The following is a 26,162-nucleotide window of genomic DNA, read 5'->3' as shown; positions in this document are numbered from 1 at the left end:
CAGCTAAATGCTGAGCTAACCTTTTAGCCGAACATTGAACGCATTGAACTCCTACATCGAATGAGTCAATGCCTTCGGCTTCGCTGTGATTTTTGCCGATCTACAAATTCCACTCCCTACTGGGCGCAGTAGGCAAGCTCAGTGCGAGAAAAACTTTAACTTTCCAGCCCTTCCCTTCAATCACATCTCTGGAATCTGCAAAAATCTAGCAAACACGTGACCAGCCGCAACCAGGGTACTTTCTCGAGGGAGGAAGAGAGAGGACCCTGGGAACGAGGTTGAGTGAGGGAGTGCCATGGATGACGTCATCCATGAGTTTATTCATCTTTCCAAGAATCCTGCAACATTTCGAGGACGGCTATCTCGATTTATAATTCAGCGAGCAAAGAGTTCAACGATGAGCTGTTCGCTGTTATTCACTCTTGCAGCGTGTTTGGTCGCTGGTTACTTTGTTTCTGTCGCTAGAGGAAGTGCAGCGAAGATTCTACTTGAGTCTGTCGACAACGAAACGATTTACAAGTTAAACCAAGATATTCTGCAAAAAATATCGCAGCTCCAGGGACCAATTCGAGTTATTGCCGCCGTTGGAAATGCACGAGTTGGAAAATCTACCACCTTGAACTTAATCAGCCATATTTGGAATGAGAGAAACGAAAATTCAGTAGTGGAAGAAATTTTTAAAACCGGAGATTTATTCGATGCGGTTACGCGCAATGTGTGGGCACATATAATCAAACCTAAAAATGAAAACGGAAACATTCTGTTACTGGATGTGGAAGGCACTAATTTGGGTGATGATAGCGTAACGGATCGCCTCAGTATGTTTACGGCCATGATGTCTTCTGCGTTAAATGTTTTTGCATTAAACATCGTGGGAAATAGCGACACTGGCTTTCTTTATCGCATAGCACGCTTGAGTGACCTGGTGTTCAAAGATAAAAATGTACAGTCATATTTCCCCAAACTTCGAGTTGTAATAAGAACTCAACTGGACCCTCCAAGTAACGACAAAATCCGTGATGAAATCGTCAAACGTGGCAGCGAAAAGGGCCAAATCATCGAAAAATACTTTCCCAGGAATACCATTGAAGTCAGCCATATTCCTACTATCAACGACTGCAGCCGACTACTTAAAGATCAAAAGAAATTTAGCAAGTCTGACTGGGAAGCATTTCAAAGTCTGGCAAGTAACCTACAAAATTCCCCGCATAAAAAAAGCCTTGAGGGAAGTATGTTCGATGGTGCAACATTTAAACAGCTCGCTGAAAAGGTTGTGGAAGCAATGAATTCCGACGACTCCTGGAGGGATTTCGGGGATGTTTATGCAACCTTAGAAAGGGACATTTGCAGACGAACGTATGAGAAGCACATCACGCCAGTTTTCAGGCAAAGGTCACAAGGAATACTAGACAAGATGATAGATGCTTTGGATAAATTTACAAAGGACTGTGTCTTAGAAAATGAGATAACCAACGCCAGGGAAGATCTTAAGGTCACACTTAACCAGAAAAGAAAAAGAGAGTACGAAGAGAGACGGAGACAAGAGGAAGATGACAGAAGAAGAGCGGAAGAAGAAAATAGAAGAAGACACGAGGAAAACAATAACTGGGAAGATTTGAAGACTGGGGCAACATATCTCGTGACTTTCTTGTTGGGTGGATACTGGTTGAGTGATCAGAATCTCAAGTGCAACGTAACAACTCTGCCTTACTCGGAGTACAACGATATTGGCCTCAGGGGAGTCTGCTGGAAATAGAATGAAGACGCGAAGAAATCCTTTGGACTGACAGGGGAGGGCTGCGGAGTGATTGCACAAGAAGTCAGAATGCTGTATCCATGGGCTGTGTTACAGGGAAAGGATGGCTACTTAAGAGTGCAGTACAACATGCTACGTGAGATGATCTACGCTTTTCGCAACAAAAGCTTGTCGCTGTGTATGTAGAGACGACAGGCAACCCTTCTTTTGCGTTGGGCCTTCGCGCGAAAAGCTAACAGAAGCGGGAGCAAAAAGCGACCGACGAACACCAGTAGTGGATGTGCGCAAGTATAGTTCAATCAACAAAGCAAGAACACAACTTTCATTTTATTTTTAGATTCATAATTTTCAAATGTGAATTTCGAGGCACTTTCTTTCAGCTGATTGTCTAATGCTAAATTTGTGTATGATCAGCGATCAGCTATCAGGAAAACTGATATTAAGTGTAATATTCTCAGTTTAGTTATTTCCAAGTTATTGTTTTTTTTTTTACCATACGACGAAGCATGAGGCTGAGATGATCTTTCTTTTGTGCGTGTATATGAACGGAGATACAGTCGAGGGTAAAACACAAAAAAAGGGAAGGAAAACATCGAGGTCAATAAGCCGTGCTATTATTATACAGTATAGCACATAAAAGGAAAATCATTTTTTTGCTGGATTTAGTTAAGTTGTCCTGAGCCACGGACATCAGCCGGAATTGTATGTTCTTACTCTTAGATCGCTTTACGACTCCCAGCAATGGGTTGTAAGGCTCTCATTTTAGCATTTACAACTCGGTTTTCTTTTAACGAAAAAGCAATAACACTCGACTTCTGGTTGACGTCAGCCTCTCAGTAATATCTGTGCTTAAGTTCTATAATTATTGTGGAGGTCCCTAGTACAGCGAGTTCAAACACTCACCTGACCATTGGCTACATTTGTTCACGGTGTCCTTACGGGATACCCCAACCCTAGTTTGCCGGTCATGTTTCATTTTTCTTTGATTCTACCTGCCTATTTTGCTGGAGATTTTGCGAACCGATGTAAAACCAAGTTGGTCAAGTTGGCTCGATTCATTTGAACTTAATTGTCCTAAATATATATCTGCATGCTAGTATTTACTCAAATGTACACCTTACCGAAACTATAGCTTTTATTACAATAGAGATGTTAGCGAATTGAAATTTTTTGATCCAGACAATGTAACGGTTAAAAAAGGTCGCCAACCAAGGTTGTTTCGGAAAGATGAACTATTTTAAGACTTTTATAGGGGTTTTTTTTACATAATGGGTTACCATAGCACTCAGATATTTCCTCTTTTTTTCCTTCGTCGTGTTTACAAGGTAGCCAGGGTTACTCGGGTAGGCGGGTTGTTCTATGATCCTATCTGCGTGTTAGGGTTACCCTGGCAGGCGGATTAACTTTTTCCCTGGTAAACACTCCGGGTAGGGTTGATCCGCCTACCCGGGTTAACTTTCTATTTGTTTCCAGACCCTTTGAGTGTAACCGCACATCAAGGTAATTCCCCTGAAATAAAACTGCCGATAGATTTTTGTTAAAACTTTGTCCAGTGAATATTTATCATATGAGAACTTTAATTATGAAATAAAAAAGGGGGGTGCCCATGCTCGTTAAGGAGCAGTGAGGCATTAAAAATGTCCCACTTTAGCATTATTTAATGCTTAATACAAGAACGCATTCCAAGTTATTGTAAACTCTTTGTGAGCCCAGACTCAAGAAAACACGCCTCAAAATACAGTCAATACTTGTGTCGGACACAAATAAACTTTTTAAGTTTGATTTTGACAGACAGCTGAATCCTTGTTAAAATATTGGACCAAATTGCTAGCCACGACTATTAAACTGCAAAATAGAAAAGAGTAAAGTGCACTGCTATTTTCCTTATTTATTCAATCTTCAACAATAGAAATCAGATCAGTCTTTTCTCACGCAAAGCTAATGATTAGTTGATTAAAATGACTGGAAAAAAAATTGGGGGTGCCCGAGCTCGTTAGTAAGCTATAGCCATTTTTCAACTGACAGAACTCAATATCAAGGCAAATCCGCCATGTTTTCAATGTGCGCGTGCACGAACGCGCGCTAATGACGCCATAAATTATGCGCAGTAAGGATGCGCAATGCAAATGTGAGGAATCACCTTAAGTTGTCCCGGATTGTAGGGTTACCCTGTCTGTGAAATTTTGCTTGGGCCATCTTTTGCCCTCCAGCTAGGGTTAATGCGCTTGCTAGGGTAACTCTCCCTCACTTGTAAACAGGCCTTTAGCCAACGTGGGAGAAAAGTTAAATTGAAACTAAATAATATTACTTAAAAGATAATATACGACTGTTTCTATGCCACTTAATCAGGTTCAATATGTCTGCTGCACGTAACCGCTACGCAGCCACTTTTAATAATTTTAAGTAAGCCTGAATTATAGGCTATGTATACGAGGCCATTATTGGCAAGCTGCCGTCCACAATTAGAAAAATAACGGTTTTTAACAAGTTTTCACCGGTTTATAACTTACGCATGACGGATGGGATTCTAAACGCTATTCGTTTGTAAGACTGCCGACAATATCTGCTGTCCTGTGATTGGCTAAAAATTACAATTAACAACCCTGCAGTGACATGGTCTCTTCACGTACTCATCAGTCTGACGAATGATTTGAAATCCTTGATCTTGTGCACAGTTCCAGAAACTGTTGTTGTACATGATATCACCTTAACAAGCTATTCATTGTCAACTGATGAAGCATAATGTGAGGGTTAATAGACCGGTTATTTAACTTAAGGGTTTGTTTATCTGAAGCCAGCTTCCAGTTTGCTTAGCACGCAGACAGGAAAGGGCGGTCTCGAGTTTCGGTTTAATTCGTCTGTTTATTTGTAGCTCAGTACTTCGTAGAACTTCACGGAATTTCTGTAGTCTCTCAACGAATAAGCGATGGATAGACCGGAATTCAATAAATTTTCGAAAATAACTAAGATTTGATTGCGCGCAAACGCTTCGCATGACAAAGCACGACATAAGCGCCATGCTGGCTTATTTGCGCCTGCACCATAGGATAACGGACGATTGTGAGCAGAGATTTCCTCTCGTCTCTCACCAAGTAGAAAAGAAAGGAAGTCTCTTTAATTCTCGCAGGGTGTGGTTGTATCATCTTCTCGTAATTGTATTTTGAATCAATTAATTTCAGCTTAATTGCTAGATATACGAAGCCAGTATCCCATACACCTCCATCGACTAATTTAATATTCTAAAATTCATAAATATCCATAAACCTGAGCATATATAATCTCTCACCTCTACGCCGTGCAGTTAACATTCTTGGCGTATTCCTCAGTCAGTACCGAGTGCCTCTAAACATCCTCTATAAGCTGATTGGTGATTTAAAATGTGTAACTGTAAACCATAAATGTTCGTAATGTATGGTGATGCAGTCGGGAAAAATACGTTCGACATCCACATGTATTGCTTAAAATTAACTAAAGCATTGCTGAAACTACAGTATGAGTCATGAATATCAAAAAAGCCATTATGAGCGTTTTTCGGAAGTCCGTTACTCGATTATTTCAATCTCTATCAAGGTCTTGGCACTGTCGGCTTCATTCCTCGCAAAATAAGTACCTCATAGAGGTGTTCAGTTACTGACGTTAAGTTCCCTTTACTCGGAGAGATTTGAGGCTTGTAAGTCAGGCTCTGGAGTAAAACTCTTCAATAGTTTGAACGCCTGGATGTTTCACTCCAGCTCTAGCATCGTGGAGACTGCCAAGAAGGGTCGATTTCACTTCCATGGCTTTCGTGCGGCGTTTAAATCGGGCAGACAATGAACCGAGTGCAACATCACCTACAACATCATGGAAGAAGTTCCGGACAACACCACCATGATGCTTGCGCTGGCTTTCCATGGACGACAAGAAAGAACGGCAAGTAATCCAAGACTCAAAGCAACTAAAAATAACTTGTTCATCTTGGGTCGAGACCTGATGACTGTGCGGAAAAGTCAGCAAAATTAAGTCAGGAACTGAAGATCAAGAATATGACGCAATTACTAGATTTTGGATCACTCGTCGAGTCATAAATATGCATTTTCCCCGTGTTATTGATGTTTGTCTATAGCAACAGTATACCTGTTACTCGGAGAGGAGGGTGGGGGGGGGGGGTGGGGCGGGGGAGGTGTAGGGCATTTACCTATATAAGCTATAGGGGTATGTGCGATGCCAAGGATATGACTTTCGGACCGTTTTACTTACTTTACAAGTCTGAAATACCTGAGTTATCGAGCTTTGGGTAAGGTCTGAAATAGGGTATTGAAGATGACCTATTTTGGTCTGAAATAGGACGAAAGTGGGGGTTTAGGGTGCAGGCTACACACTTCTACGACACGAGACTGACTCATCAAAAGCGAAACAGTTTCGGAGTTTTTCTCAGAAATATCTATCGTATCCGCAACACGCCCCAAAAAGAGCAGAGTGCCAGGTTTTTTTCCCTAAACGACTATCAACAGCATGCATGATCGGGTTTGCAAGTTTGTTGGAAAAAAAATAAATACCTTTTTAGAACTATTTAGGACCTACAGTTTTAATATATGCAGTCGTTATCCCGGCAGTGGAATATAGACTACCGCGGTACAATTTATTTAGGTATGCATTAATCAGTTATTCTCCAAGGAAAACCTTTTTGTAGCACTGAATGCTAGGTTTCACTTTGATCTGTGGGAAAAACTCAAAAACATGGATAACACTGTCGATAATTTTATGGATAAGGGACAAATGCGCTGAGTGTTACAGGATTAAGGGATAAAAATGAAAACAAAAAAACAAAACAAACACCCCACTCCCCCCCCCAAAAACAAACAAACAAACAAACAAACACCCCACACACATAACTGAACCGGGATTTTTCCCTAAACGACAACAAACAGCATGCATGATCGGGTTTGATAAAGTTTGTTTGAATCAAAATAAACAGTATTTTAACTTTAGCTACAGACTTGATCTGGACCGGCTCCTTCTCTTTAACGAATTTTGGTAAGTAGTTATTTTAATTTTATTCATTTTTTTTTCTTTTGTTTTGTGGCCCAGCATCGCATTATGACGCACAACCTGAAAGTTAATATGTAGAAAAGAAAAACAGGCATTTAATATAAAACGTAATATCTCATTTACAATTATGATTACATGCCCACTGCATGGCTGGTGTCAGTGTTTCCATTGCTTCTAAAAGGACTTCGTTCATGTTTCACTTGTTTAAATCAGTTAAACACCTGATAGGTTTGTCTAGAAAAATGTAAAAACAATAAATGATATGCTGTACTTCTTTGTATTCTACAAGATAGTGCACTGAAACGTTTAAAGAGATCTGTACTGAGCTGTGGTCATTAAATTTTCCAGGACAAGAGCTTCAGTGATAATAAAAGACATGTTTACTGGTAACGATACAATTCTAAGACATTTATCCCTTGGGTTGATGACATCACTCATACATTGTTTACAGCTACCTGTTAAAATTGTTCAATTTCTTACGCCTGACGGCTAAATTTTTGGCCCGTTGTACGGCTAACCGTTAATCCCATAGATACTCTTAATACGACTAATAATACACATGAAAAAATTACTCGATTCTGATTGGCTAAGAGCAGTGCAGTTCAAGTGTAACACCAGTGCAAATTGCACATCGAAATTCTAGATTATGATTGACTGAAAGAAAATAGGAACTTTTCTAGGAAAATGATATCACGTAAAATGATGACGAAAATTTTGTGTTGAAACTGTGAAAAAAGTTTTCTCAGATGAGAAAAAATGGCTTCAACAAAGATCTTCCGGCACTTCCTCCGCGCGAATTTTTTCATGTGAGTTTTTCATGTGAGTTTTTCAAAAAGTTGAAATTACACTCGCCGAAGTGGCTCGTGCAATTTCAGCTTTTTGAAAAACTCATTCGTGCAAATTAATTCCAAATTGAACTCGAAACCGTATGATTACCTATATAAACAGCATAATACGAGAGTTATGTCTAACAGCTTGAATTCATTTGAAATATCATGACAGTAAATTACAAGCTGAATAAAGACATTAAAGACCTTTGTACAATTAGCACAATTAGCAAGTCGCTGTTTTGAATGTACTCGCGAACCATAATATTCAAACCAGACGAAATCATTCCCGTAAACATGTGAAGATGCGCTTCAAGGGTCTCGTCGACAAGATCGTCGACTTCCACGTCCAGTAAAATAATGCTTCCCTCTTTGTTCTGCGTGATATACGCCCACACTCCGCGCGTGAGGGGCGCGAAACCGTCACCAGTCTGAAAGATTTCCTCGACGAACGTGTGATTTGCTCCATTCCAAACGTGATTGATCATCTTCCAAAGCATCCGTTTGTCCACTTTTGCATCCCCATGCATTGCTATGACTCGAATAGGCAAAGGAAGTTTTGCAATGTCTTGAAGAAAGCTTCGATTTAACTCGCAAGTTTTCCTCGCGGAGTTACACGTGAGAAGGGGCTGTGCTGTCTGTCCATGAGCACCTAGGCAAAACGAGAAGACGAAAATTGTCCCCTGAAGACTTAAAGTGATAAATGAAAAAGTATTCATCCTTCTTGCCAGTCTGCTTGAAAGACAGCTGCAGTGAATCCGGCAGCAGACCAAGAAGGGATAAGTGAAACTGAATTCCCACTATTCAGGGGTTTATCCCTTGATCTGTGATACTCCAGACAAGAAAAACAGGTTTTCGACACACGTGGCATATTATACTGCAGCTTTCCAAGAAACAGAGGTCAGTCAGTTTTTTCGTGTTTGCATCCATGTGGAACACTTATTTTTGAATACAATATTTCATTCCTCCTAGAATCCAGAACGATAAATTTAATTGAATTGACTTAGGCGAATCCACAATCCAATAGTGAAGTAACAGTTTGGCAGTTTTCAGCAATTTTGTGCTAAGAACGGCGATGGCGCCGGGGGACATCGAGAGCCGCCCACTAGAAAATGGAAACCTTTTCCAGAATAATTATTGCGCATGAGCACACAGATAACGGAAAAAATTCTACAGGTCCATTTGATTCCATAGGAAAGATTTCAGAGAAACATATTTTTTCTATATAACTTTTCTTGTAATTCAGCAAACAGCTCTGGATGGATTTGATAATACATATATTTTACTATAGTCCTTGTTCAGCACGGCATTATGTCACCAAATCTCATCTGACATCGACACTTGAGTCTTTATGGATGGGTTATTTCCCACAAGGTTATGAAACCGAAAACACATCAACTCACAAGGAAAGTTGTGTTTAATATCCGTGAATAATGAGAAAAGCGAAGTTAATCTTAACTGGCATATAATTTTTCATTTGTTTTTTTCGTTTTGCCGTTTTCGTTTTGCTCTCGAGTGGACTGTCGTTTCGTGACGTTACCTACTCCGTTTAGAAACCGAAAGTCTAATTGTTTATGTTATGCAAATTGCGAAATAGGGTTTTTTCCCAGACATACAGGTCATCTAAGTTGATCTGCGGGTGTTTTCGAGGGATGATCTTTGTTTACACGAATAGGAAACCGTAACCTACTGCGGGATTTTTCCCCAAAGCGTGATCACCAAATCGAAAGTAAACGAGTTGCCTGCATTCAACAGTACCTCATTCCGGAAGCGTTAAATAACGAAAGTAACCTCCATCGATCTACGATAACAACTGAATTTTCCGCTTGACAGGATCGTCTTCAATCAGCTGACTCCTCGTGGGGCTACAGGCTCGACATGGAACCTAAATTAGGAGTTGTAGTTCTCGTTTTCGATCTTTTGAGGGTAGCTTGTCTCGACAGTCCGCCAGCTAAGCCGCTCTTGAGGTACAATTATCAAAGCGAGAAGTTCGTCCTCGGAGATGATGCTCTTCGCGAGCTGCAGTCCATCCAAGGTCCATTGAGAATAATCAGTGTCATTGGGGACGCACGAGTGGGCAAATCGACAAACTTGAACTTGATCAGATATTTTCTGGAAGGAAAGAAAAGTGGAATGGTTCAGAATGTGTTTAAGACGAGCGAAAGCATGGAACCTTGTACCTCGGGCGCGTGGATGTCACTTCTGCGTGACGCGAACGGCGCTGACAACACCATTTTAATCGACACAGAGGGTAACAATGTGGGGGACAACGAGGTCACCGATTTACTGAGCATCTTCGCCGTCCTTATGTCTTCAGGTGTAGCGCTGTTTGCCAGGGAAAGAATAAGTAATCACAATATACAGTTTCTGTATCGTGTGTCGCGTTTAAGCGAGCAAATCTGGGAACATGATGATGTGTACAGCGCCAACTCGCATCCGGGACTTATGGTGGTCCTACGAGATGCGCTATCGCCGTCACCAGGGAAGACCCTACAAACGGAAATTGAAGATATGGTGCTGAATGGCAACAGTAAATACGGACAAACCATAAGCAGGCTATTTACTCGCGATCGAGTCATAGTCAGAGACATTCCGTTTGTAAAGGATTCGAAACGATTGACTGATTTAGACCACGACTATGCAAATATTGCTTCCTCCCTCGCGAAGGATTTCAAAAGGTTTCCTTGCAAAAAAACTGTTCGTGGAGGAGTTATGGATGGCAAAATGATCGCTGATCTCGCTACGAGACTTCAGGAAGCGATTAACAAGAATTCTTGGAGAGGATTTTCAAATGCGTACATCGCTCTTGAAACAAACTTGTGTGACCGTCGATTCAAAGAAATCGTTGAACCGTTGCTGGAAAGGGACGTGGATGAGATCAAGCTCTCCATTGACCAAGCAATGGGCCAGTTTGCTGAGAATTGTGCTGTAACGGAAGAAATTCAATTTACGCGTGAAAGAGTGGCCAGTGTTATTGCTTTAAAAGGTGAAATAAAGGAGAAACAAAAGCGTCTGGAACAAGAGAGACAGAGAAGACGACTAGAAGAAGAGAGAGAACGAGAAAGAGAAGAGGAGCGACGTAGAGAAATAATCGAACGAGAAAAAAGGCTGGAGGAAGAACGCACTGCGAGAGAGGAGGCAGAGAAACAGAGAAGAATTCTAGAAGAACAAGTAAAGAGGGCTGAAGGACAACGAAGGGCGTATGAAGCCGAGGCAGCAGCTCGAAGAGCAAGAGAAAGGGAGAAAAGAGACATAGTTAGGACTGTTCTTGGCGGTGCCGTCCTGTTTGGAATTTTTAGCGATTCGCGCCTTAAAGAAAACATCACAGCTGTGCCGCGTTCCAAGTTCGAGGAGATTGGTCTCCAGGGCTACAGCTGGGTGTGGTCCAGAAAAGCTACTGAAGAACTGGGTATGAGAGGAAAAGACAGCGGTGTTATTGCTCAGGAGGTGGAGAACCTGTACCCGTGGGTAGTGGTGATGGGTGATGATGGGTACAAGAGAGTGTACTACGAAGCCCTTGAGGAACTCATAATCTTAAAGAAAAAATGGACACGAACTTTGCATAGGAGATAATCACCTAAAGCAGGACTGCTTAAAGCTAAAATAGGATTTGCGAAAACTTTCACAGAACGGAAATTTAGAAAGACATCTACTTCACAATTTCAGCGCGATTACTCGAACCGGGTCACATGGAAAGAGTTAACCAATCAGAACGTTACTTGAGAACAGATTTTTTTCATATTCTCTCGCCATTTCTCCGTAGGTATTAGTTAAGATATCTCAAAAACAAGATACAATATTTTATTGCAGCGCTCGGTCCGCCCGACCTAACTCTGTCATAAGCATTTTATCGTATGACCACTTGTGTTGAAAATTCTGTTTAGTAGAACGCGGCTACATAACATCAGACGGCCGCGCGCGGGACAACTACGAAAAAGATTCTACATTGAAGGTAGAATTCGGCAAGAAAACCACAATTCATTGAAAAACACGGCTCATTTTCTCATATCTGTTTTTCTTTAGATTTAAAGTACACAATTACAATTCATGTTAACGTGAAATATTGAAAAAATAAACATTGGTTGTTAAAATGTGAATTGAAGAAGTCACTGAGAGGCAGAAAAGCCATTCAGTAGCCGTAAAGCGGTTACAAATTGTTCCTATTTTGATTGCCGGCAAACCTGTCTAAAAAGCCAACAGAAAGTTGACGTAAAGCTGTCAAAAAATATGTCAAAACTATCAAAAACTTAGCGAGTGACGAAAGTTTGCTTCGCGCTCAGCTTCACTGAAATTGTTCAAAAATCTTCTTCAGCTAAGCCCCAATAAAATGTCGACGTCTTTGCAAGCTGTTTGTCGACCTCTCGGATCCTCTTAAAGAAGGGAGAACCAGTGACTGAATATTAATTCCACCTCGTTTTAGTGACGTCATTCCGTCCAAAGGATTTTGTCCATGGCTTCCGACAAGCCTTTTAACTACCATTCTAGGTTATAGTTGCTCTCGAGCCGTATTATTTCAAGCTAAACGTGCTCCAAATCCCGAAAATGGTAGTAGTGAAGAGAGTGCACGCGGATATTCGCTTGGAAAAAATACATTTTGCTGACCTTGTGAAGGATGCCAAGTCAACTACAGGTTTTTAAACTTCTCGCTAATTCCGAGTTAGACAAAATGACGTCACATAAACACGGCATGGCTGCCAAGTACAGTTTCAAAATGGCGGTCTCAAAGTCGACTTCTTTCGGGACGAATTTCTTCAGGATAAAATGTTAAAAAAGGTGTGAAAATTGAAAAGGTATCATTTAAATATAGGCCGTAACTTTCCCTGGGACCAAGAATCAGGTTTCACAAGTAAACCAGATCAAAAATTGCCAGAAACATTCACTGTTTAATTACCAACCGATTCGATATTGCTTGTTTGCCAAAGACTAAAAAATTTAGATAAACTTCACGGGGTTTTAATTTAATTAAATGCTATCTAAATTGCTCTAATCACGATTTACCTTTAAATTAATAAATCTGCACACTGTTGGCTCTATTTCAACACAGCCATGCTCATAGCAACGGTTGTTTACAGTCCAAAAGTACTTGAAAAATGTATTCAGTTCAGTACATCTGAAATATACTTTACAACAAAGCTTGGTTAACATTGCTATAACCGGTATGTATTCGGGTGTTCAATGGAAAATTTACGTAAATCCTTTCGATATACTCTCTCACCCCCGCCTCTGGTCACCTCGTTCACAGGGCTAATATACGATGCACTACGAAAACTTTATTTGTACTCGGTATTTCCATCAATGTATTTCGTCCTATCTTCCTAACTACAATTACTATTATAATCATAACAATTACAATTTCCTCAAATGTGATTGGTGCATAAACTGCTGTATTTTGCTCTAATTAATCTGCAAAGTTGTAATCGGACAGTGTAATCGGACAGTTGGCTGTAATCGGACAGTTACATGAGCCAATCATTTTAAGTCCTCTCCACTAAATCCACCAATCACAACATTGATTGCAATCACTGTAGTAACCACTGACTGAGACTGACTTTGTAAAATTGTGGAGGTTTAGTCTCTGGTGACTGTTTTGAAAGAGACCTGACAGCCATTTTGCGAGCTGTTCTCCATATTTTATAATTATGATATTTAAAATGACAATAAAAAGCTCTTTATCAAATGAAACTTTTACTTTTGTGGGAAATTGTAATTGTTATGATTAATTGGTAACAGGACATCGTGTCGTCCAATTCAGTCTGTAATCATACTCGTGATTAACAATTCTCATATGATTACAGACCGAACTGGACTCCACTCTGTCGTATTACCATTATCAATTTGGGTTCTCGGAGACCGAAGTAAAACTTTAAAGTGGTACTATGATCAAATTTTTACCCCTTGATTTTTTAGGTGTATCCCATAGAGTTCCATGAAAGAATAAAAATGCCGTTTACCGTTTTCAAATATCTGCATTAGTTCCGGAGATATTTAAGTGTGAAAAATGTGTAAAATATGCAAATGAGATGACTGATGACGTCATACACTCAACCCAATATTATATTAAGTATATAAATAGAGCTATCTCGGTCAGTTTACAGCAGAATCCACTGAAACTTGGTAGGCTAATAGTTCTACAGGAAACTCACCTATGGCTATAAAAAATTCTGTTCCCATGGCAACTCACTCTTTTCCAGTCCCCACCCACTTGATTTCAATATGTTAGTGATTTTCAGCTTGAAAAACATTAAACAAGGCCACGAGTTCGAGCTAACATATTTATATGCCTGCTGAATCGTGCATATGAGACACCATTAGCAAATATCAAAATAGATCACCAAACGTGGCCAGAAAAGCCTTTAATATTGGGGAGGTCTGGAACCCAGTATGTTGCCATGGTAACAAAACTGTTAAGCTCGTATTGTGGAGCACATTTAGTAGAGTCTTACTGCAAAGAATCAAACATTTCTGATACAAATTGGCTGAGTTATCTTTCCTCATCATATTTGATCAAAATGTGGTTGAGTGTATGACGTCACCATTTGGCTAATTTGCATATTTTAAAAACTTGAATATCTCAGGAACGAAAAGAGACATTTGAAAATAGTAAACGGCATTTTTCTTCTCATAAAGACTACTTGTTTATGTTTTAAAATGGCTTAGATCGGAGAGATGCGATTTTCGTCATAGTACCACTTTAAGGCCTTATTTCTCAAAAACACTAAACAGACAGATCACCAATATTTCAAGCACGATATATCCATTGGGTTTTAACCCCATGCTGTCAAATTTTCAAGATTAGTAAAGGCCACAATTATCTAGGTCGTAAACCAATACAATTTTCAATTTATGAAATGTTCTCCCTGTTATTCAGCTAATATCGCTAATATTAGTAAACTTTTCCCCATTTTTAAGAAGAAAACCCTCAAACCCTGTTTTCTGAGGTTTCTCCCATGGATAACCTGCTTATGGACAGGATGAACTTTTAATTAAAATTAAAATTTCATGCTTCTCGAACCATTCATTAGTAAATTATCGTGTTCATAATAAACACATCTTTTTAACACTTAGGAGCTAGTTATTCATTAACTATTGCGGCATATGACCCGGGAAAGCTCATTTTTGAAGTCAGACTGCGAAGTCCTTTAACGCGGTACCGAAACGGAGAGTTCATATTTTATTAAAAGAATAAAAAAATGAAAAAAAGAGAGAGAGAAAAGAAAACATTTTTAGGGTATAAGACCATTTTAAAAAAAGAATGCGTCACTCCTAAGCTGAAACAGCTATCGGTAATTATTTTGTACTACATGGATTCAAAGTAATTATTTAACCTGCTGAGGAACATCCTGTTTGCAACCTGCTGGCGATATTTGTGGTGACCAATTAACAATTATTCCATGAAACCGCGTTGGATATGAAGTGATAAATAACCAACGAGCGCGTAGCGCGAGTTGGTTATGATCACTTCATATCCAACAAGGTCGAATGGAATAATTGTTTTAGTATATTCTTAATCGGGTTTTTGCCGCCGATTTTTATTTCAACAATTTTACAGAGCGGAAAATTTTTAAACTTGGCGCACTGTTTTCCATATAAGGTAAAACTCCGACTAATGGCTCATAGTCGGAGTTTTTGAGCCAATCAGAGAGCTAGAAATGCAATAGTCGGAGCTGAGAATATACTAATTTGTCTTTTTCAATCGAAACATCTTTGGCTATTACTCGGCAACCTTCGGAGAAAGGCAGAAAATCTCCGACCCGGGATGAAGAGAAATTTCATGTCATCTTCGTTTTGCAAATTATACTTACTATACTAGTTTGTATTCTCTCATACATATTTATTATATGGCAAGGTAGTCTTGAGTTAAATCCGGGCGTTCTGATTGGTTCTTTATTGGTCAAGATTTTGCCATGCCAATCGTTTTCATGGAAACAGTCATAAGCCGTGTATTTTGTTTCGTTCGAAAAGAGGCAAATTCAGCTTCGAGCCGGTGCCATGTGATAAACTACCGCTCGAACCGTACTCAGGAATGTTAGCCCTCCGTCGTGTTTTGTACAGACTTTTCAGTGGACACGTCAGCGGTTATCCACTAAAAAGTACGTCATGTATGCCACTACGAATTTGCTTTTTAACTTGAAAGCCCTTGCTCGTTAATAAATTTATTAGCAAAATCTTTTGAGTGCGTTGTTTTGAAATTTCTGCATTGAGTTATGGTATTATTTGACATGGTTAAAAAAAAGAAAAGTCAAATAACTCGCATTCAAGATGGCAAATTTAACGAATCCATATGTCGTAATAACCACGAGATCAACATTTTTCTTGTACAGCAAGCACTAGGCGTAGGGATCATAATCTAGCTCTTGGTATTTCAAAGTTTCTACTTCATGTAGCTCCTTGTAATAACAGTTTTGTTGCCCTAAGTGCCAAATAAAATGCTTGTAAGTATTGTGAGAGCTGCTTCAATAACGAAAAGAAAACAAAAAAAAAGGTACACTGTTATAAATATATTTCGTATTCATCTCCCACAGATACAGATTATGCGCTTTATTTCCGAAACAAGGGAGTGAGTCATTACTCCAACATCTGGGGTATGCCAAGTTTGACTCAGTTCACGGTGTGCTTCTGGATGAAGTCCTTGGATCAGAGAGGAGCGCCGTTCAGTTACGCTCTGTAGCAGCGCTCGATAATGGGTCGATAAAGTTTTGGATTGGAGACAAATACAAGTTAACATACGCAGATATTTTTGTGCCCTTAAAGCTAAGACGGATGTTACAGCGCAATTAAGAACATTTGGGCCTAGCATGGTAGCCCGAGAGTGAGAGGGAGAGGGGAGAAGGCGGGGGGGGGGGGGGAGGGAGCTGGGTTGATACTCCAGCAGAAAAGATCAAGTTTTAAGCAGGTAGGCGCTGCTGGCTGCTAGATCAGGCCAGTTTCTTTTCGTTTCGATAGAGTGTCAGTTTCACCCATAATTTCTGTTCATTTATCGCATTTTTGATAAGTTTGATGATGTCAAAATGACAGTCTCGCACGATTCATTGGTCATTTATTTGCGCGATAAGATTCACCTCCTTTCTATGATGAAGCCCTAATGAAACACAATCATTTGATTTAAAACGGGGGGGGGTGGGAATTAGGGGGGAGGAAATTATTTTTAAATTCAGAATAATTCAGCTTGTCAGTTTTTCGACGGAGATAAAAAAATACTTTTCTTGAGTGACCGATCAATGAATGTTAAGTTTATTAATTCAAACAAGTCGTGTGACAAACTGTAACTCACCCTGCCATTCACAAGTTTTTCTTCTCAAAAAGTAAGTCCGTTATTATTTTAGCTTAATTTCAGGACTTGGACTCTTTTTTACCGTTGCAGGTATGTACCGGTATCAGCGAATGATAGCAAATGGCACTACATCTGTGCGAGTTGGAAAAACACTGGTGCATGGCAATTCTACAAAGATGGGTTACTGCACATGCACTGCATCGGTTTCCAGTTAGGACACACTATCCGGGGTGGAGGATCATTGATGCTTGGACAAGATCAAGATTCTCTTCGAGGGCGCATGACAGTCGAAGAGTCCCTAAAGGGAGTATTGGCAAACGCCAACGTCTGGGATAGCAAATGAAATCAATGAGCTGTCCAAGTCTTGCAAAGCCGAGAAAACCGAAAACGTGTACAAGTGGGAAGACTTCTTACACGGCGTTAAAGGCAACACCGCGGTTGTTATCCCATATCTCCCTGTGTCCCCTGATTCTGCTGAGCTGTTAGGGACGAATACCCTGATAGAGGGACACTGGATGGCCGGCTAGTCAAGCAGTAAAGATAAAAGACTTAGCTTTATAGATAAAACTGTCCTAATGTAATTGTAATCGAAACGGGAACGCAAATGTAATAATGATAAGAATAAATTTGCTAGCCTCATAGTGAGTCCTTGCTTTTGTGATTGTTCAAAAATACATTTTTTGTTCTCAAATTGCAATCCCTAAGAACATTGAGTGGTGGTGCTAGGGGTAACGCTTTGTGATCTTCTGAGAGCGAGTTAGCGTTGCGTTATGTTCCTTTAGGTGCGTGATGTTTCTAGAGATAACGTTGCGTGAGGTTCTAAATGCCCGGTGCGGAGACTGCATGCAAAAGCTGACTGAAGAAAAATGCGTCCGGAAGGTAAACAGAAAATTTCGTGTATGCTGTCCAATAACAACAAAAAGGCGCGAAAACCCAACCGCAGTATGGGAAGATCATGTCAGACTTAGCAGTACATCTAACAAGTATTCTGGTTTTGTAGGCATCTGATTCACTCTGAATTAATGTTTCAACCCCTCGGTTGTTTTCAACCTCTATAATTAAGACTAAGACTCCTAAACTAAGACCAAAATAATATCCGTGGATCTATCCAATGACGTTCAGGCAAACGCTGCCTTATCGAATTCGAGTATTGACCTCCGTCCCACTGGCACTCATAATTAGCATGTTAATGTTTTAATACTTCAACTACGAGAAAAGGTTTCAATGGGGTTAATTAACCGTCAACCGTCAAACGGCCTAAAATTTCACCGCAAAACGTCAAATAATCAATTTATTAGTGTCGAAACGTGGCTTGAAGTGGTTGCCCTTCATATTCGAGCCGTCAACCGTCATTTAAAAAAAATATCAGATACCGTCGGCCGCCTCGTCAAACAACCGCAATATTATCTCAGCCGTCAAATAGGTATAGTGTTTTTTACCCTTCGACCATCGAAGCTAGGTACCCCCCCCCCCCCAACCCCCCATGGCGACCCTGCCTCGGCAAAACTGAAGAAGCGTATATCAATTTTAATTGGGCATACCATAACAGCTTTTAAAATAATTATTTGTCCGGTTTATTGATTCTTGACTGCCGTTCTTACCACGTATATAGATTGTTAAGGTGGGACTTGACCTAAAAACACACCATGTTTTAAAAATTTTCTCGCGGCTAAGATTTAACTCCAAACCATGGCAAAGTATACATTTTTAAAAAGCTTAAAGACCAAAAGTTGTGGAAAAAATATTTGCGTACCCTATAACTGTATTGTAACCTCACACCGGCTGATTAAATCTGCCACCTGCTGGGGAATGCCAGGGCTTACTTGAGAAAAGATAACTCCTACAAGAACTGATCAAAAGGAATAATTTTAACATTTTATAGAAGAAGATAAATAGCTTGCTGGGATAAGCATAGAGATTTTTGAAAAGTTAAAAACACTTGAAATGATGACCAGTTAAATCTGATTCAGAAAATCTAGCCAACGTTTCAATACATAACTTCGACAGAATGGACTGCCTGGAAAAGTTCTATGCTTATCCCACAGAACGTACTAAGAACAACAAATCCTGAGAATTTTAGCTCAGTTGAATAAGTCCTTCTCAAGATATCTTTTCTCGAAGGCGAAAATAACTCGTTTTGAGAAAACGAGCTTTAAACTTACAGTAACAGTACTTGTCAAAAAAAAAACTTCAATACCTTAAGATTCGAGTTCCGCGAAAAACAAAACTTCGATTTCTTTCAGAATTTAAGGTTAAGTCGCGCCTTAATAAGAGCTCATAATCTGGTGTAACATGTCATATCGCACCAGCAAGTAGCGATCCTTTCCTCTGGTAACGGCGAATGGATACAACTTCTTTACTTCCTGTGCGATCACGCCGCACTCCTCTCCGGTCAGTCCAAAGGTTTTGTTAGCGATTTCATTCCATTCCCAGCAGGCGGCCTTGAGTCCAATTGCGCTGTAACGAGAGTGGGGAACGGTGGTTATGTTTCGCTTTAAATCCCTGTCACTCAAAGCTGCCCCAGCAACTACAGCTGCAACAGGTACGATGATGTCAAGCCAGCTGCTACTTTTCTTACTTAGTTGCTGCTGAAGCAAAGTAATGGTTCTCAGTTGTTCTTCATGAAGTTGTTTAAGATTCTTTTCCTTCAACTCAGCTGCTTCCTTTTCTCTCTTTACCTTTGCGATCTGATCTTCTTTGATCGTCAGTTCATGTTGAAATTTCTCTTCCTGTTCCTCGCGTCTCTTTTCCGCGGCTATTCTCTCACTCTCCGCTTCCTTCGCCTTCCGTTCCAGCTCCTCGACTTTCCTCTTTTCCTCAACAATGCGCCGTAGATCTTCCTGAGCAGCGGCAATTTCACTTTCCAAAACGCATTCCATTTTAAACGCCCTCAAAGTGTTTTCCAGTTTGGTTTCTATTATGTCTGCAGTCAATTCAGCAAATAGTGGCTCAACGAATTTGATATAACTTCTACTGCAGATATTCTTTTCTATCGTATCATAAACGCTCCCAAAATCAGGCCACGAGTTTTTGTTCATAGTTTCTGTTAATCTAACAGTGAGTTCAACCAACGCTTGGCCATCTATGTAACTTCCTCCAAGTGTCTTCTTTACTGGAAATTGCTTGAACTTTTCAACTAAACGTTCCATGACACCCCAGTACTGCAATTTACTGAGTTTGTCAAAATTACTCAACAAATTCCGTTCCCTCTCTTCTAGGTACGGAATCTGGATGACAGAAATTTGATTCCTTGGGAAGTGTTTAGCAATGATCTGCCTTTCTTCTTTCATGTTTTTTTGGAAGGAGGGTTCCACTATGCAATCTCTTGTGTAATCCTCGATGGTTTTTCCTTCCCCAGGATCTTTAAGTGACCCTTGCCGGATGACTACCTGTAGTTTTGGAAAGTTTTCCAAGCTAATGCTTGGGAAAACAAGATCACTCAAACGTGACATGTGAAACAGGAAGTGCAGGTTGTTATTTTGAACCATCTCCCGGACAAACAAGTTTAAACCGGATGATACCAGGGCTGTGAACATACTCAAGTGAGTCGTGAGAGCATCATCTCCTAAATTTGTACCTTCAACATCCAGTAACACAACGTTTCCGCCTTGTTCGTCACGGGGCTGAATAACCTGAGCCCACACGTCACGCGTGACAGGTCTGAATGTATCGCCCGTCTTGAAAACTTCTTCGATGTAGGTTTGATTCGCTCCACTCCAGATGTGTTTGATCAAGTTGAGTGTGGTCGATTTTCCAATTCTTGCATCTCCAACAACAGCAATTACACGTATTGGTCGCTGTAGCTCTGCGATCTCAAGCAGAAGATCATTGTTCAACTCAAACATTTCGGTTTCACTGTTGAATGTCAGCAAAGGTTGAGCTGGTTTCCCTTCAGAAGACCGAGCACAAAGCATCAGTAACGTGTACAACACTGGGAAATTCATCCTGTTCAACCTCAAGTCTAAACGATACTTGAGCGAAAGTACAGCGATGGTAACCGCTTAAAAGGTATTCTGCGTGATTACTAATTCGACGGTGTCACCAAGTACGGGTAGTTTCCCTCTAGAGTTCAAATAAACTTCCCTACTTTCGCGGTAATCGAAACTCAGACTAGGGGTTTTTCCCAGAAAGCGACTTCGAAAGTGTCGGTAAATAAACTTGCCATTAGTCTGCGTTTGCAAATTAGCTCCAGTCGTTTCTTTGTTATTTGCCACAGACGAGTAATTACCGAAACACTGCAGTGTCACCGCGAACAATAAGTTTTGGAACATACTGTGCCATTATCTCACGGTCTGGGCGGAGATTGGTAGGGGTAGGGAGGGTGTTATGTAGTTAATAGTGGCCAAGTGTATCTTCAGTACTTGACTGAATGAATTCTGTATCACTAAAGGACTATGCATAGAAGATGGTAAAGCTAAGTTTAATGTTTATGGCTATGATATTCTTCTGCGATTCTACAGATCACTGCCGCGCTAAGAAGGACTGAAAGATCTGCCGGAGGGGATGCGGGGGGGGGGGGGGGGGGGGAAGGGGCTGGTTATTTTCAAACGTGACGAAATTAGACTTTTCAGTCGCAATCAATCAACCATTTCCTTTCCTGTAATTCTAAGAAAGTGGAGGCCACAAACAGAAGGGAAAATACCGGCGCCAAAGCTGGTTGACGTGTCAACATGTCGCCTTTGCTTGAGTCTTCTGCATGATGCCGCGAGGGTTTACCGGGCAGTATGTTCTCAACAAGAATCAAACCACGATGGACTCTGCAACAGAAGGGTTTCAAGTTGTTTGGATGCCTTTTATTCTTTTGTTTGGCCACTACTGTTCAAGGGAAAAAAGCTGAGCTCTTTCTTAATTTCGACACCGATAGTGAAACATTTGAGTTAACGCAAGAGGGCAAGAACGAAATTTCAAAACTACCTAGTCCCATTCAAGTCATTGCTTTTCTTGGAGATGCAAGAGCTGGAAAATCGACTGCACTCAACACAATAATTCACATCTTAAGTGGAAGTGATCAGAGCCACATCGAAGAGATATTTCCGACTGGTAACACTATTGTGTCTGTCACTCATGGCGTCTGGATTCATACCATTCATCCACAAAATGAAGGGGGAGGCTCCCTTATTCTACTCGAGGTTCAAGGTATAAAAGTAGGGGAAGATGTCTCAGTGTACTACCTTAGCTTGTTCGCAGCACTTATTTCGTCCGACGTGAACGTTTTTGTCCGCGAAAGGTTTGACAATAACAACCTGCACTTTTTGTTCCTCATGTCACGCCTGCGTGATCTTGTTTTCCCGAATGTCCACGTAGAAAGCTTTGCCCCACTCGGAGTTGTTATAAGAGATGCACTTCGGGCCCCGGACGGTCACACAATTGAGGACTTCGTTAGAGACTTTATCGTGGAACCTACATTTGAGAAAAACTTACAAAAAGAAAGGGAAACCATTGCCAAATACTTCCAGAAGGATCAAATTTCTGTGAGCCAGTTTCCACACGTCGCCGATCGTGAAGTGTTACGAGATGCGGGAAAACTGAGCGGGAGTGATTATGGACTCGCAATGGAATTCTTGGCTGCAAAGTTCAAAGAAGTTCCAGTAAAGACGTCTTCTACGGGACTTCCTCTAGATGGGAAAGCATTGGTGAAACAGGCTGAAGGAGTGACAGAATCCATAAATAAAAACTCCTGGCTTAAGTTTGGAAATCTTTATGAAGTAATGGAAAACAGTAATTGCAAAAGAATTCGAGAAAAAGTCATCAAAGACATATTTTCGTTGACAGCTGACGAAGTGCAACATAAAATAGATGGCGCTTTAAATGCTTTAAAGGAAAAAGGCATCTCAGAAAGCGAGATTAACACTGCTAGAGAAGATCTCCAAGAAATTGTCAAGGTGAAGAGAAAAGAAGAAGAAGTCAAACAAAAGATACAAAATGCGGTGGACAAACTGGTTAAGACAGAAATAAAAATCAAAGAAATTTACGAGACATTTCAAAAGATACTTGCCGAAAAGGATAAAGAGTTCGCCAAGGAAAAAGAAGCTGAAGAAAACACGAAAAAGAAGGTGAACCATCTTGAGCAGTTATGTGAGGAAAAAAGGCGATCTATTCAGTCACTGCAGAAAGAACAAAGTGATTCGAAAGTTAACTAAACAGGTTAATCCAAGATCACTTGGACCATGTGGTTCATCAAGGAAACCAAAGAATCCAGTCTAGAGAATGCAATAATAGATTTTCCCAAAGAAAGTAATATCGCTATTTTCTCATATGGCCAACAACCGGATTTTTAAAATGAACGCAATCACTCAGCGCGACCTGTTGAAAGGAACTAAGTTTTGCGAGAATATTTCAAATGCGATCCATTTTAACAAACCGATAGTCTCATATTTTAAATCTACATAGCCATATTTTACAATGATACTTGACAGAATTAAAGCATGAATGGAAAAATTACATTCACTAATCTTGATCGAGTTATCTAAAACAGAATAATATTATTAGCTGTAATTACTATAGTTCTCATTTATACACGTTATCTACTAAAACGCCCAAAGTTTTCATCAAACTCATTATAAAATGTTACTACTAGTCCTTGCTTTCTATTCGTTTTTCTATCATGGGAGGCGAGGTAGCCTAATGATTAGAAATGAAGCGTACATCCTCTCCACTCCTGAAGTCATCAGCGTAGATAAACCCTCCCCCTCCAAGCCCCCTCCCCCACCCCCACCAAAAAGGGAAAGGCCGGATGTGAGTTCTCAAAATATCTACCGGAAGTTCTAATTTCCTATTCATAACTACTCGTCAGCTTCAGTTAGCCTGAGGACACTAGCTTAAAATCACGATTACAATTTCTCCAATATAAAATGCTTCACAGCGGAATTAAGAGTCCATTGGAAAATATTGTTGCAATTTGAAATTCACACGGAAGGAGCTTCATTAAAAACTCTTGGATAATTTTCCAAAATTTAAAAAGCAACTTTTACGAATAACGCGGGTTTTCGAGCACTTTATGTTCACAGAGCAAGCGTACACATTATAACGGCTCGCAAGAGGGGCGATTGCCTTGGCACTCTATAAGCTGTTCTAATTTTGGTAGGACTTTTCCGTCCAGAGATTCGAATTCTTGGCTTGTTGTATCCGAGTAGGTAAACTGAATCTCTGATAGCATTACTGGACAATATGGTAGAAGGTTCAGTTAACTTTCATTAAGTCAAAACCGATAACGTTTTGATTCCAAAGTGAGTCACAGTCGACGAGCGCGTTCGGAATTACAACTGAGCCACCTTACTCTACAATCAGTGATAGCCCGCATGAATAACAAGTGAGCCACCTTAAGAAGCTGGACGCTTATTCTACAATTAAGGATGACCTATCAAGCACATTGGGTAAGAGGCATTCTTGTTATACGTAAGTGCCTCGTTGATCATATCCCGCAAGGCATCAAACTGTACACGCAGATAACCATCGTTCCCCTCTGTCACGAGCCTTGGATAGAGGCCTTGGACTTCCTGTGCAATCACTCCGCAGGCATTCCCTTTAAAACCAAAGGTTTTCTCCGCGATTGCATTCCACTCCCAACACACTACTCTGATTCCAATGATGCTGTATTCAGAACGAGGTAATGTTATTATATTTTGCTTCAACCGCTCGTCACTATTCACTATTATGTCTCGTATTTTCAATACATTTGACACAAAGCCATTAACAACAGTTAAAGTTTGTATGATAACATTAAACCAGCTATCATTTGGATCGTGGGGGGTTCCTTCTTCACCTCCAGTTTCCGGTGTGCTGGAAAACTTCTCACCAGCTGGCCTCTGTCCAAATATGGCTGGCCCAATCACATCTAGCCATCCGCCTTCTTTCTTACTGAGGTCCTTTTCAAGGAGCTTGATTTCTTTCCTAGTCGTTTTATATCTATCGTTTTGGATTCCTACTTCCATTTTGGCTTCTTCACGAGACTCGCACAACTTTGCATGTTCTTTCTCCATTTCTGAACGCGTTTCTTGAATTTTCTTCGCCTTGTCTTCCTTTCTCTTTTCCGCCTCCATTCTTCTACGTTTCTCTTCCTCGAGATTTCTTTCTATTTTCACCAACTCATTTTTCTCTGTTACTACTCGCTGCACGTCTCCTTTGAACTCGGCGTTCTCGTTTCGTAAAGCACATAACTTTGCGAAATTATCCACGGAGTTCTTAGCTTTGGCTTCTGTTTCACTCACTTTGGATGCAATCAATGATTGGATGAGTCCTTGATGGCTCCGCGTGCAAATATTTCTGTCCAGATTTTCATAAATATTTACATCCATGGGTTTTTTAACTGCAGTGGCCAATTCCACGATTGCTGCACCATCGATGCGACTTCCTTTGGGAGTCTTTATTATTGGCATCGCTCTGTAGGTGGCAACTAATCTTTTCGTTGCATTCCAATACTCGCTTTTGCGCAGTTTCTCATAATCCTTTAAAAACTCCCCCGCTTCTTGTATGGTCTTTCCAGAGGGTTCCACTGTGTAATCCTGGCACACTTCAGAATCACTCTCAAACGGAGCATCTACAACGACATGGGGCTTTGTTAGGTCGCTGTGACCGGTGTTGTGGAAGAGGCTTGACCCTCGAAATAATGATGGCATGCTGTTGTTTTGGAGCATTTCTTGAGGGAGGAGGCTAAAACCAGAAGAGACTGTCGCGAAAAACCTGCCGTAAGACGACTTGAAGAAAGCATCATCCAAATCCATATGGGTCCCATAGAGTAAAAGTACATTTTCTACTTCCTTTTCCTGCCTTTGCAGTTCCAAAATGTGCGCCCACACCACGGAGTTTCTCTGGTCTGTTTCTCGAAAGATTTCTTCCACGTAGTTTCGTCTGGTTCCACTCCAGATGTGAATAATCAAATCGAGTGTTGCCAGTGTATGACCTCTTTCATCTCCGAGAATGAAAATCGATCGCAATGGCGACTGCAGCTTTAAAATGTCTGCCAGAACATCTCGATTCCACTCGTAAGTTCCGCTTTCGGTTTTGAACTCCAAGATAATTTGAGCTTTCTTTCCACAGGTGACACGGCAAAGATAAATGAGAAAGAACAATTGTGTAACGCAAACTACTGGCAAGTTCATTCTGCCAACCGACTTGCTCGAAATTCGGGCAATCTGTAGAGAGATAATCTAAGAACTGAACTTGCTAGAGTACTTGCCGACGTGTCACTTAATTTAATCTGAAATAGCCCAAGAACAGAAATAAACGGAAGTCGGTCTCAATTGTTATTTATATTTTCCACTAAATACAGATCAATCAGTCT

At 40.5% G+C, this 26,162-nt stretch overlaps 3 protein-coding genes and 1 pseudogene across 3 annotated transcripts; 3 read left to right on the top strand and 1 right to left on the bottom strand.

Moving 5' to 3' along the window:
- Positions 1 to 347: 347 nt before the first annotated feature.
- On the top strand, positions 348 to 1,987 carry LOC145488577 (guanylate-binding protein 7-like; annotated as a pseudogene).
- Positions 1,988 to 8,325: 6,338 nt separating this feature from the next.
- LOC145488575 (guanylate-binding protein 4-like) lies at positions 8,326 to 12,460 on the top strand. Its single transcript, XM_081467466.1, has one exon. It carries the CDS (start codon positions 9,490 to 9,492, stop codon positions 11,182 to 11,184), a length of 1,695 nt encoding a protein of 564 aa, XP_081323592.1. The 5' UTR covers positions 8,326 to 9,489; the 3' UTR covers positions 11,185 to 12,460.
- A 5,896-nt stretch (positions 12,461 to 18,356) lies between these two features.
- Positions 18,357 to 21,382, bottom strand: LOC145488576 (guanylate-binding protein 2-like). The gene has a single exon (XM_081467467.1). It carries the CDS (start codon positions 20,824 to 20,826, stop codon positions 19,147 to 19,149), a length of 1,680 nt encoding a protein of 559 aa, XP_081323593.1. The 5' UTR covers positions 20,827 to 21,382; the 3' UTR covers positions 18,357 to 19,146.
- A 224-nt stretch (positions 21,383 to 21,606) lies between these two features.
- Positions 21,607 to 23,023, top strand: LOC145487720 (guanylate-binding protein 5-like). The gene has a single exon (XM_081466542.1). The coding sequence runs from the start codon at positions 21,607 to 21,609 to the stop codon at positions 23,020 to 23,022; it is 1,416 nt and encodes a 471-aa protein (XP_081322668.1). The 3' UTR covers position 23,023.
- The last annotated feature ends 3,139 nt before the right edge of the window (positions 23,024 to 26,162 follow it).

This window comes from Orbicella franksi, chromosome 5 (genome assembly GCF_964199315.1).
Source record: "Orbicella franksi chromosome 5, jaOrbFran1.1, whole genome shotgun sequence".
Lineage (NCBI taxonomy): Eukaryota > Metazoa > Cnidaria > Anthozoa > Scleractinia > Merulinidae > Orbicella > Orbicella franksi.
This window is presented reverse-complemented; position numbering and strand designations above follow the sequence as displayed.

Coding starts and splice junctions, on each gene's coding strand:
- LOC145488575 (XM_081467466.1), top strand. CDS start 9,490: ATGGAACCTAAATTAGGAGTTGTAGTTCTCGTTTTCGATCTTTTGAGG.
- LOC145488576 (XM_081467467.1), bottom strand. CDS start 20,826: ATGAATTTCCCAGTGTTGTACACGTTACTGATGCTTTGTGCTCGGTCT.
- LOC145487720 (XM_081466542.1), top strand. CDS start 21,607: ATGTTCTCAACAAGAATCAAACCACGATGGACTCTGCAACAGAAGGGT.